The sequence below is a fragment of the Sceloporus occidentalis genome, unplaced genomic scaffold, assembly GCF_023333645.1.
Source record: "Sceloporus occidentalis isolate IW3139 unplaced genomic scaffold, rSceOcc1.0.p SCAF_5, whole genome shotgun sequence".
Lineage (NCBI taxonomy): Eukaryota > Metazoa > Chordata > Lepidosauria > Squamata > Phrynosomatidae > Sceloporus > Sceloporus occidentalis.
In genome coordinates, this window is record NW_028316985.1 from 84,860,117 (window position 1) to 84,874,149 (window position 14,033).

A 14,033-nucleotide genomic window follows, 5' to 3' on the forward strand; every position below is an offset into this window, starting at 1 on the left:
AGCAAGCTTATTTTCTGCTGCTCGAGAGACTAGGGCCCAAAGCACACTGCAGAAATAATCCAGTTTGAGACCACTTTAATTGACCTGGCTCAACACTAGGGAATCCTGGGGACTGTAGTTTATTGCAGCACCAGAGCTCTCTGACAGAGAAGGCTAAATGTCTCACAAAACTCCAGTTCCCAGAATTCCCTAGCATTGAGCCAGGGCAGTTAAAGCAGTCTCAAACTGGACTGTTTCTGCAGTGTTGTTTTGGACCTAGGACACAGAGCAATGGAGTCAAACTACAGGAAAAGAGATTCCACCTAAACATTAGGAAGACAGTAAGAGCTGTTCAACAGTGGAATACATTGTCTTGGAGTGTGGTAGACCCTCTTTCCTTGGAGGTCTTTAAGCAGAGGATGAATGGCTATCTGTTGGAAATGCTTTGATTGTGTCATCCTGCATGGCAGGGGATCAGACTGGATGGCTCTTATGGTCTGTTCCATGTTTCTATGTATTGCTCATTCCTGAGGCAAAAGAAGACGACTACTACCACTCCTACTATGTCACTGTCTCCTCCTCCTGCTCCTCCTCCATCTCCTTACATTCTAGGTAACAGTAAACAATGAAGCTCTTAATCCATGACATTGGTGAACCTGGCATTATCACATCAGTTTTATTATCTGACAGCCAAATAAAGGATATAGCCAAAAGAAAATCCAATAATAAGCAATCAAATCATACAATAAAAGATAAGGTCACAAGTTTTACATATTCTTAAAAGATAGCTCCAAATAGTAAATATGCAACATACAACACATACTTGTGAAAATATTTACTGAATCTGAATTTCTTATAAGAAATTATTCTCATGGACAGTTCTAAATTGGGCTACTTTCACTGCAAATCTAGACAAATTAACCAGGACTGACAAAGTTGACCTAGACAGCTAGTGCATAATTTTACTCTCATCATTAAGGTTAGTTATAGCCTCTGAACATCTTACCAAGTATTTATCTGTTGGAATGTTAAGTAATTTGCAATATCACCTAGGCAATATCAACATGGGTTTTAAATCCTGGAGAAGAAAAGGAATAATACCAATAACAGTCATTCTTCCCCAAAATGTAGCACAATGGTATTTACATTGCAAAATGTGATAGTACTTGTTTTGGGTGCTGCTCCTTTTTAAAGTACTGATTTTAAATTATGAAATGCTTTTCAGGATTCAGAAACCCATAAATATTCACTGCTGCCTAAGGAATGTGTAATTAATGGGAGATTCGAACTCTTCTTCCATGCTTTTAGAACACCAGAGAAAGCAAAATTCCACCATAAAGAATCAAATGACATCAACACAATTTCTTTCCGTTTTATCCCCAGAGTGGCACACAGAATGATTATTAACACATTTATTATTTTTATTCTTTAAAAAGAGGGGGGAGGAGGGAGCCCTGGAAATAGCTATTTTGCTTCTGGCTAATTTGGGCTTCTGCTGCATCTTGTAGTCACATCCTTGTTTGTGTAAGTATAGATTTATTTCTCCATCTCAAACTTTATCATCACCCTTTGACTCTTCCACCTTTCCACCTACCCCTCCTTTTTCTGCTTTCCATCCTTCATCTGGGAGTAGACATGTTTCCTTCGGCTGTTTCTGCAATGGATGGATGAAGGTGGATAATGTCTATATAACAATCTCTGTAACTAATCCACTGGTGATCCAAAGAAGCTTTTAAGTGTTCTTTGCGGGTCAACTGCTTTTCTAGGGCAAATTATTTGGCAAGAAATTCACATTTCTTCTCTAACATGATTAAATCAGCACATGCACAAACAATATTTTTTACTGCATGTTCAAGTCAGTATAGCCTTCTGTCTTGAGAACATATGTATCATGCAAAGCATAAATTCCTGTTCTAACACTGGTGGCTAGTGGCTTTTGTGTCAGTAGGACAGGCATCTGTTCCAGATTTTGTCTGAAGTTAGAAGGAACTGTACAAGGTGCTAAATCCTACAGATGGACATGGAAGCCACCAGTAGCCACTGTGACCAATGATGTTTCAATGCAGGGACGTAGCCAGGATTTTAGGAAGGGGGGGTCCAGACTAAGTGCCACCATTATAATGGGGCTTGGGTGTGGCAGCACAGCAGCACACACCATTCATTTTTCTAATGGAAGGGGGGGTCCGGACCCCAGGAACCCCCCTCCCCTTGGCTACGTCCCTGTTCAATGCCATGGATGAAGAATTAACACATTCTTTTGGATCATCCTTTGTATTTGAATAAAAATTAAAATAAATTACTATAAATAAATATACATAAGTTACAACAACGTTTTCATATTCTTGGTGAACATGGTGTATTTATTTATTCATTTAATTTCTATGCTGCCTTTCTTGCAGAAAGGGACCCAAAGCAGCTCACAGGTAATGTACTACCAATAGCAGTCTCCTCCAGCAGGCTTATTCAGATGAATTTTAAACTTTGAATTTTAAATGATGAATTTTAAATGTAGATTGTTTTAGAATATGAAGGACTTATTTGTTCTTTTAAACTGTGGCATGTTTTAATTAATGTGTTTTAACTGATGCTGGTTAGGCGTGATATGTAGCAATCACCATAGACAGCCACTTTGGGGTGGCATTTCATGGCAGCAAATTGTAAGTTGCTGTATTAAATTTATTATTACAACTTTGCAGCCAGTGATGAGGTGAGGTTGGACTTGTGAGCCAACCAGTCATTGGTATTGTAGCCATCCTGATGGCAATTCTTCACTGGCAAAAAGTCCCATACCTACTACTTGACCACTTGGAAACAGAGCAGTCACACTGGGACCACCTTCTGGGTTATCATTTATTCTTTAGTAACTGAGCCACAACTCTTAACTTACAATATCAGCAAGTAAAACCAACCCTTGAGTGGAGTTGGGCTTCCTTGGTAAATATTTGAATCCATCTAGCTTAGAATTCCTTTGTTACCTCAGGATAGGAAGGAATAGATGAATGGGGGCTTGTTTTTGGGCCTGGGGTGTGAGCAGTGCTAGAAGTTTCTTTTTTAAACAATTTGTTCCTGCTCCTAGTTACATTGTTTGAAAAGTAACTCATGGCCACTGCTTATTATAATGTGAAAAAAACACCTTGTTGTGCAACTTGTTGCACTATAAATTGGTTTTTCATTGCTTTCTGCTATTTTTTTCGGGGGGGGGGAGGGGGATAGTAAAACCTTAGACAGGTGGCATAGAATCTGAAACATGCCTGTCAAAATGCCTTCAGAAAAGCTCACTAGAGACGACGGCACACCACACACCAATAAAATAACTCTGCTTTTGTGCACTGTGCTACATTTGAAACATTATTTCATTGCATCCTCATTACCCTTCAAAAGTAACTAGTTAAAGTAAGTAATAGCAAACAGAAAAAGCAGATGAGGATGATCCAGTCAAGCAGTGATTTGAAACCAGTCAAGTGCAAGCAACAGACAGCCCAAGCCAAACCAAGTCCAAGGCTAGACATGGACAGATCAGTCACAACTAGAACCAGGAAATACAGAAATTCCTGATACACTCTAAAGCCCAGCATAAATGTTGTTTCAGATGACCCACATTCCTAGGCTGATATTGCTGATCTGCCTAGACATTACCCAGACCTAACTTCAGGCGTTTCAGGAGTCAAACCTCCTGGAAGGAGTATTAAGGAAAACTCTCTTACTGTCAAGGAAGCCCATATTGCCAAGGGGTGCTCTTTTGTAGCTGACCTAGTAGCCTTTAGCTGAACTAGTGTTGTTCTTGCAAACTGGGAGGAGGTCCAGCCTTCTCTTATACTCTACAGCCAAGCTGCCATTATTTCTCAATAATGCTTCGTATCATCCTGAGCCAAGACCAGAAGTAGTTGGTTCCTTGCCATCCTCAGGCATGGAGAGTTTGAACTTGTCTTCACTAAAGACAAAGCAGAATTAGGGAAATGACTTCATGACTCACAGAAAGACCTTTGAGAGATGGGAAACTCAATTCCAGTTTGTTTCTTTCCTCATTAAATTGCTATCTCAGCCACAAACACAGACTCCTTGACATTGACCCAAATGAGCCTGGGCCTGCAGGACCTGAGAAGAGTGATTGAGGACAGAGTGTCTTGGAGATGTCTCATCCACATGGTCACCATGAGTCAAAGTTGACTTGAGAGCAGTTAAAAACAACAACATGTTGCAAACCATACTTGAGAAATCAGCCAAAGAATCCAGATCGTGAACTACATCTGTGTTACTCAAAAGTGTGGACTGCTGTGGTCTGTGAACCATTGTTTGCTGATCCAAAGTTCACAAATATAGTACCAGTTCTGCCACATTGGATAGAATGAGGACCACTGTACTATATCACAGGGATCCTGAAGTAAATGACTGGCTTCAGATAAGTAAAATAGGCAAGGAAAGTTACACACTACAAATGGAAGCAACCTTTGTCAATACGTTATCTTAAAAAAAAATCTTACAGTTTTATTCAGAAGGACCACTGTATTCAGTGACAGGCATATATGGGATTGCAGCTTTAATAACAATAAATAAACATGATGGTTTCATTTTATCTCTTGATTTTATTAACTTTCTTACCAGACAGTGGTGGGTAGCCAGTTTAGCACTAACCACTGCAACTAGCTTAGCACTACACAAAGAACATCAGAAAGGTGAGATGCAAATAATAATAATAATAATAATAATAATTATTATTATTATTATTTTTAGCCCCCCTCTCCCTATGGCTCATGGCAGGTTACAATAGAAATAGTTAAAGTACAAATACAATAAATCATAAAATATTCACAGTCCCCAGCCCATCAGCAACATAAAAAATAATATGGGGAAGGAATTTGAATTTATGAGGGTTTAACAACAACAACAACAACAATAATAATAATAATAATATAGTTTATTTATACCTCCCGCCTCTCCCACGGATCAAGGCGGGATTACAACCTTAAAAGACACTTAGTACAATTTACAATCAATACAACAATAAAATACTAACCCTGAATTTACCAAGAATTCCTATTCATTCTCTAAAAATTTCAATTCGTCCATCAGCCAACAATCAGAGTCAAGGAAGAGCAGTCGTCATAACCTTTTTATATGGAATTCAGTGGATAAGCCCACCAGAAGAGATCCATTTTGAGTGCCTTCTTAAAGGCCTCTAAGGTAGTAATGAGACGGATTTCTTCCGGGAGGTCATTCCATAATCTTGGGGCCGTGGCAGTGAATGCCTTATGGGAAGTTGTCATTAACCTGGTATTATAATATTCTAATTTTTTAATTAAAAACTCAGTTTTATTTTATATAATTCAATCAGAAAACACCTTATTCTGGCTCTGAGTGTTTAGGTGAAATTAGCTTGATTTTGTACAATCACTAATTTCAAATATGGCATATATACACACTGGAATTCTCTTTACGGAAGAAAATACTGCACAACCCACACAATGCAAAAAATCCAAGTGTATTATCTATGAAGACTACTAGAACTTATATCATCTTGTAACATTATGAAATTCTGTATTTCCCTGCTTCCTTTCTTTTGACCTCTAATGATGTAAAGCAGAGGGAGCAAAATGCAGACTATAATGTCACGCAGTAAGCTGTAGAAGATATTGCAGATGAGGATTGGCTGTTTTCAGTACCTACCATCCTTTTGCTAAAACATTTAGTTCTTTCATTCATTCATAGAGGCAAATTTAAAAAAAAACATGTGCAAAATGACAGGGGATGGGCTGAGGGAAGCCTTGTTTCATACAAGAGCACTGACCTGGTGTTATTGCCATGCCATTCCCATTGACTACAGCTCTTTCTTCCTCCTCTTCCTCTGGAGGCTCTATTCCAGTCTTCTCCATATTGCTCACTGACTTATTCCTTTTGCGTTTGCCTTCAGCACTGGGTGTTGCACCTGGGAGTATCTGGTCTGTTACATTTAACAGTAATGGGGTTGGCTCTGCTGGAGGCTTTGGAGTACCGTAGTAGTTATCTAGGAAGCAAAACAAAACAAAGAGCAGAAATGAAGGTGCGTGGAGCCTACACTTTTATAGCCATAGTATTTCCAGCGTTGTCTCCCCATGCCCTCAAATGTTGCTGAACATCCTGTGGAGTGTCTTGTTAAATGTGTTGATGCACTCCTGTTAAATAGTTACTCTTGTAGTTTTGAATATATATTTCAACGTGTACAGCAATATGTACAGCAATGTACATTCCACAGAGACAATTACTCAAAAAAGGAACTGCATAAGCAGTAATACATTGTAGCCATGGGTTGATGCACTCCTGTTGGATAGTTACACTTATTGTCATTGTGAATATGTATTTAAACGTGTACATCAATGTACCTTCCACAGAGATTTACACATTACAGCCATAGGGTGATGCACTCCTGTTAAACAGTTACTCTTGTGGTTGTGAATATATATTTAAATGTGTACAGCATGTATACGGCAATGTGCATTCCACAGAGATATATTACTCAAAAAGGAACAGTGTAAGCAGTTACAGCCATGAGATGATGCAATCCTGTTAGATAGTTACTCTCACTGTGGTTGTGAAAATGAATTTAAATGTGTACAACAATGTGTGTTCCACAGAGATATAGTACTCAAAAAGGAACTGCGTAAGCTGTTATACATTACAGCCTTGGGTTAATGCACTCCTGTTAGATTTTTACTCTCATTTTGGTTGTGAATATGTATTTAAATGTATACAGCAACGTGTGTTCCACAGAGAATGATGCTGTATTGGTAGATTTTGCTGCTGCTATTTCCCTCCTCATTGCCTAGCCTGTGGAAGTGTTTGCTTTTCAATTTATAAGAAAATACGTATCCTGCTTTCTGCTAATGAAAATGCTAATTACTAACAAATACCCTGGAGGTTCTTTAAAAAATCAAATTAACAAACAAACACAAAAATATATATATTTAAATACACCAGACACTTAAACATATGTTAGCTGATAATGCAACCATTTTCCAATGAGTGGACCATGATCCAAAATTTTTAAATGTCACGGCCAGATATTTGTTAAGAGTCAACTTGTTCCACTTCCTGATTTTCTGTCATTAATATTTCTGCCTTCTCTATCCAAACTCCACAATTTTGCTTTCAAGTGATTAACATTCAGGTGTTCTTTAATATTGCATGAAGCCTACGTATTCTCAACTATGAAGGAATATACAGTACATATTTTCTCTAGTATTCACCCACCTAATTTCTGAGATGGGCCTCAGAAAACTAGTTCAAGAATGTAGAGAAAAATATACTCTTTCAGATAATCTGTCTCCTAACATTAATTTGAATTTTAAATAAACATGGGCAACCTGTAGCCCTCCAGGTGCTTTTGAAATGTAACTCTCATTTTTCCTAGCCAGTAAAAACATTTTCCTAGCCAGATCACAAAACACTAAGTTTATATGATCGTATTTGTTGTTGTAGTGTGCCTTCAAGTCATTTCTGACTTATGACAACCATAAAGCAAGCCAATCATGGGGTTTTCGTTGAAAGATTTGTTCAGAGGGGTTTGTTTTTGCCTTCCTCTGAGGTTGAGAGAGTGTGATTTGCCTAAGGCTAGCCAATGGATTTCAACTGGTGAGCAGAGATTTGAAACTTGCTCCCCAGAGTCATAGTCCAATGCTCAAACTTCCCATGCTTCCTCACTTATATAATCATATTGTCCAGTCCGAACTAGTAATCTTGTTAATCTATTATAGATTAGTTGAAGTTTCTGGATCATTTTCAGAAATCAAAACAATAGTTAGCACAACATTTTGTACAAATAAAGGCATAAATCTCACAGGGAATAGGTTTTGTTTTGCTAAAGGAATTTAAAGTTTATTTCCTGGATTGAATCTCCGGGGCCAGTCACACTTACATTTTTTGCATGGAGAGATTCACATCTCTGAATCGATTCAAAATCGATTCACCATTCCGACTACATTTTAAGGCAGCGAATCTCTCCGTGGCATTTAATTAAGAAGCCAGTAGAGCTTCAGATGTTTGCAACGTGTATAACGTACATTTTGGGTGGCCCAATAAGTGTATCAAAGTTTAGTGGATTTTGGATGATACTATATTTTGCTATATGGCCAACACGACTATTTTGGGATATATCAACTTTGGACGATCTTAAGACATGTTGGATTCAGAACTATTTCCAAATCAGGAAAAAGATAATTTTAAGAGGAGTACAGCCCTCTCCACAACAGGTCAAACACCACACAGCAGAGCAGAGAAACACACACTAATAGCTTTTATGTCCTATCTGCATAGTTTTCCATTTGTTTGCCCATTAATTACATCTATTCTATTCCAGTTCCATCCATTCTGAACAGTGTACATTGGACCCTTTGTATTGATGGCCTGATGATCTGTGGATCTGACAACCCACCAATCACTATGGCCCATATTATTCACTAGTGGCATGTGCACACATTCATGCTGATACATCCATATACACATCACCACCATTGAATATTATAGGGCATGACTGTCCACATTTTTTGCCATTTGTGTAGGAGCGCAGCCTGAACCCCCATGGATGGGATGGGTCCACTGTACTCTGACACAGTTCATTCACCTTGTAACTGAAAAGGAAAGGTAGGTCTGGTTGACATTCGTATATTGGTTCACACCTCAGTCAACATCTACTAAAGATCTCTCCTAGTAGTTTCATCAAGATATTAAATAGCATAATCCTGTGAAATCCTATAGTATAACTTCCACAAGGCAGAGTGCTCATGAGTAATCACTGTGTACTGTGATTGAGCATCTTCACAGCACTTACTCCTGTAGCTGCCCAACCTGGTATGATTAAGGCATGATCATATGACCAAAGAGACTTGAATTCAGTGCTTGCTTAGCCATGGCATTCAACAGAGTACACTAGACATGTGAGTTTGTCTACACTTCAATTACTTAACAAAATTATTGGAAAGGTAGCACTGTGGAATAAAATTGCTATTAGCTCTTCGGATAGTAGGACTGGAATGTGGGAAACAGACACATGGCTTTTGGTGGGTTTGCATGGCACAAGTATTCTGGGGATTTTAACATGAATCATGATCCTCAAAATCCCACAAATTTTGTGTTTCATGATGCACAGTGTGTTTGAATTAATTTGAACTGTTTCTTCCTCAAAATCAATTAAATTTCAATTTTAAATTCATGCAAGGATTGTGGAACAACTCAGGAAAGAACTGCTCCATGCTTACAAATATGTCATCACTGGATCCCACTAGAAGGAAAGGCATGGAGAAGGAACAGAAGTGTTTTAAAATATTTTTTTCTGGTTAAAGATGCTGCACTAATCCACAAGGTTCAAGTTTCAATGCAGATACTGTGACCCTTCTGGTACAACCAAGTATCTCATACATTTCTGGTTATGCCCAATTTTATACCATTTTGCTGAGCAGCTGGTGAGGATTAGAAGTGGGAAACTGGCACAGGCATCTGGCTTCTGCCCACCTTATTTGTTTAAATGGCTGTTTAAATTTGGTCATTTTAATGAATTTTGACTCTTTCTCACCAGTGCCTGGATATGGAATTTCCACTCAAGGAAGGCTTGACTCAGTAAGAGAATGACACATTACTAGAAACGTTCTACTGAAATGCCAAGAATGCCATAAAATGCCTTTTAAAAGCAAGAAAAGACAATATGCATTACACAGACAGACAGACAGACAGACAGACACTGTTATGAACCCATTACAAAAAGGCTCTGGTTTGCTCACATAATATCGTTCCATTTCATGAGCTGAAAAACTGATTTCGTTCAGACTATCTTTTCCTGTCTGTCCATCTGTTCATTTGTCTGTCCACCTGTAAATCCCTGTATCTTTACCTTAACCAACTCCCTTCCCGCTTCAACTCTGTCCTTTTCAGTTTAAAGTGCTGTGGTAAAGTATTACCAAATTTATTCAGTCTCTAAACTGGTAGAGAAGTTCAGCAGTTAAGAGCAATGTTTGTTCGAGCTGCACCACTTCCTTGTCCCAGATTTGTCATCTCTTTGAAATTGACAGAGGGAGTCTCTGCAACTGAACATATAACCGAAGCTATTATACAATTTTTTCTCATTAAAATTTATATCCATCCATATAGAATGACAGAGTTAGATAGCTACCTCCTAGTTTTTACTGAGATGGGTTGAAAAAAATATCACATTTTTATTTTAATTTTTTAAAAATGCAAGTATGTCACACTGCTAGTAGGGCAAAATGTATACTAGACCTTTCCTAACTTTGATGAAATGACTAGTTCGTGAAAGACACAGTGGAACCTAACTAAAAAAAGTAGATGATAAATTTTAATGCCAACAAAGGGCCTGAACAGACTGGCCACAATCAAGCTGCTTCAGGTCACTTTGGAGGTATGCTGTTTAAATGATACATGCATCCTAAGAGGCTGGAAGCCACACCAAAGCCATGCTCCAGTCCTAAGGACTGGAGTGCAGCTTCTGGTCTCTTAAGATGCATGTGTCATTTAAATGGCATACCTCCAAAGTGACCTGAAGCAGCTTTATTTTGGCCTGTCTGTTTGGTCCCAAAATCTATTGGGGAGGGGGATAAACAATTCCAGACAAAGTACTGGATATTATTTATTGAAGATAAATTTCTAGAAATGTCACATGTCTGATGCTTCCTACATCAAAATTGGCATGGACTATCCTCAAATTCACATCTCCAAAAATGTCAATGCAGTGAGCCTCTTCCTGAGTAAAAGATCTCAAGGCTACTGCCCTGATTTCTAGTTATAACAGGGAAATGCATTTCACCTGACCTAACCAATGCCCTTACAATGAATCACAGCAATAAGACAAAAGAGGCAGTGCATGAACTGCATCTGTTCGCAGAATAATAAACTCTGAAACATTAGACAAGTCAATTAATACATAGAAATCCACAGTCCTGGAATTTCCCGATCAACTCTTATGTTCCTTAAGTTGGTCTTCATTTATATGGTTCCTAAAGACATATCATTAGCATCTTCAATTGGCTTAGGAAAAAAAGAGTTCTTTATGTCAGTCCACAAATGACTGCGTTTTAAAACTGCCTTTTTAAATTTATGTCTCCTCTATAGCAGCAGAGTGTTGAAATATGTTAACTGCACATACATAAATAAGATAGGCCAGCAATAGTGGGGTGGGGGAACTGAACACATATAATGCTCAGGCAGCTTACCTGATCTTACTAGAGAGGTAATCAACAAATTTAACAACTCAAGAGTTCTTTGCACTGCAATAACATTGTATAGAGCAGATGTTTTTATAAAAGTGAAACACTGAGATGATGCCTAATGGCTCAAAAACTCATAAAATGATTTTAGTGTGTAGTATATTTGAATACTTTTAAATAGATACTGCAAACTTTTCTATCACAATTTGCCATTTGTTTTAGCAAAAACATAATGCTTCAGACAAAGGAACACTTGTAATTCACATGGCAAAATTAGAAAGGGCATTCATCAAACTGTTTACAATGACTGAAGCATGAACTAAAATGGATGAGAAGTCGAAGGCTTTCATAGCCGGCATCCATAGTTTTTTGTGGTTTTTCGGGCTATGTGGCCATGTTCTAGAAGAGTTTATTTCTGATGTTTTGCCAGCATCTGTGGCTGCCACCTTCACAGAACGGATGGATGAGTTTGAAGATAACACTAACACTTTTAACAAGAGCAAACACACATTCTCTAGGTCGAGTATCGGCCAAATAAAGAGAAAAAGAAGCATACTGAACTGTATTCATTATTCTAAATCTCAGCTACTCACACATTTTCATGTATAAATCCATGATTGGTGTGTGTGTGTGTGTGTGTTTGTGTGTGTGTGTGTATGTGTGTGTGTGTGTATGCTTGTTCACCATTAATTATGCAAGTAACCAGACTATTTTATTTATTATCATTTCTGCAAGTACTGGTACTTCTGTTTCTTGGGCAGGTGTTGTCTCATTCCACGTAATGCTTCTGCACTGAAATATTAACCATATTTGACTCACTTAACTTGATCAACCTTGAGTTGTCCTTGGGAATGGCTTGGGAGTTCAGTTAATGTAGAATATAGCAATTTCATTAGATAACAAGAGCATATGACTCCATGCACTCTATTGTGGCACTGAACAGAAAATGTTTTGTTTGAAACTAGCCCCATGAATTGTTCACCTAGCAAAACACATGCATGAGAGAAAATCTGGTGATGGCAATGAATGGTACAAAAGTAAAATATCTAAAACTAAAATTAACATTAGTAGTTTAGAATCAGTTGTTGTAATCTAAACATTTCCTGATTTACCTTGTTGTCCTCATGACAATGTCTTTGGACTTAAGGTTTCAGACTGCCTCTTATATAAATGGGAGCTTCAGAATAGTTGGATAGAGATAAAACTAAAGTGAAAATACAAATACTATTTGGGAAGCAATATACCCCATGGCAAAAGAGCAATTAATTCTACTTTGTAAGAGTGGATCAGGTACTTGCTATACAAATACAATTTCCATCCTTAAGACTGTATACATAGATAAATCTAAGCATTCTCTGCATTTGCAATAGTAATCCACCAACAATAGGATGGGCTATTATTTTGCTTACACCAGTGTCAAAAGATTCATTTCTCAGAGATGCTGAAGTTTTGCCAGGGTGAAACAACTTTCAATAGAGTCCTGATAAACAAACAAAAACAACAACAACAACAAAATAGGCACAGTTTCTCCCCATTTGGACTGAAAACAGCTGTGTGGACTGTTCTCCATTTCTCCATATGCTTCCTATGTTTTAAAAGATAAACTAGAGATACACTTCCTTGTCGTTACAGTACACCCTCTGTATCTGCAGACTTGCCATCCATGGATTCCAGCATCCATGGATGGCAAGCCACGTTGGGGGGGGGGGGTGGCGGCAGAGGAGGAGGCGGAGGGAGGAGGAATAGGTGGCAGTGGCAGAGGTAAATAATAAATAATGATAAAAACTTTATTTATATCCTGCTTCTCTGTTACAAAAACAACTGAAGCGGCTTACAGTTAAAAATACCAGAAAGTACACTATATATAATACATGAAACTTAGCCATTTACCTCGGGGCTCAGACAGTGGGGGGTCTCCCATCCGTCAATGGCTCACGTGGCAGTGCTGGCAGTGACTCCGGTCTGGAGAGAAGGAAGGTTCCCCTGCTTGTCCTGCCCAAACCCAGCAAAACTGACCCACCCCATCCCACCTCTCCACCAGAGTAGGGAGGCCCTGGGCATGGGCAGAGTGCCAGCACTGTCTGGCACCCCCGAGAGGCTGCTGCCTGAGGTCCCAGAGCTGGGAAGGGGGTCTCTCCTAGCCTTGAAAGTGTAGGACAAAATTGTTATTACTAATTAATATACTTTAGCTTTTTATGAAGGAATTGGAGACAGAATCAGAGTCAAAAGTTTGGCATACCGACTTCACAGCCATGATGATAAAAATAAAACATACTCTACTCTTGGTATTTGGGAATGCATGATTTTCCCCATTCACATGTTGGTTCATATGCACATTTGTTTACCAATACTATTTTATGATTTTTTAAAAAAAGATGTACAACCTTATTTATTTATTTCGTTTATATGATGCATTTCTTCCAGATTGGAAGCCAAGGCTGCTCCCAGAGAGTGTCAATAAAAAAATAATTTCACAATAAAACTTAAAAAGGAAATCACTACATAAAATAGTATACAATCATTTAAAAGACCAAAATAAGTTTAAAAAGATTAATTAACCATCCTAGTAAGAAAGTCCCCTGCTTACACATTAAAAACGTGCTTAAACAAAAAAGTATTTGCCTTCTGGCAAAAGGAAAGTAAGAAGCGGGGCAGCCTAGCCTCCCACAGAAGGGAGTTCCATGGGGTCGGAGCAGCCACTGAGAAGGCTCTCTCTGTTGTGTCCTCACCAAACAAGGCTGTGATGGTGGACAGAAAGAGAGAAAGCTTTCTCTTGTAGACCTTAGAATTCTGAATGTAGTACATAAGATCTGCATCTTTACTAGAGTTAGCAAATGCAGAATAGATAAATGTGGGATTATTTTGATG

The 14,033-nt window shown here is 38.4% G+C and overlaps 1 protein-coding gene across 2 annotated transcripts in view; it reads right to left on the reverse strand.

Moving 5' to 3' along the window:
* Nucleotides 1-14,033, reverse strand: part of MAGI2 (membrane associated guanylate kinase, WW and PDZ domain containing 2) — a 789,679-nt gene that overhangs the window by 328,668 nt on the left and 446,978 nt on the right. For both annotated transcript variants that reach the window (XM_089524612.1, XM_089524611.1), the window contains exon 4: nt 5,765-5,980. In XM_089524612.1, coding sequence (XP_089380738.1) covers nt 5,765-5,980 — 216 coding nt within the window. The remainder of the gene's footprint in view (nt 1-5,764; nt 5,981-14,033) is intronic.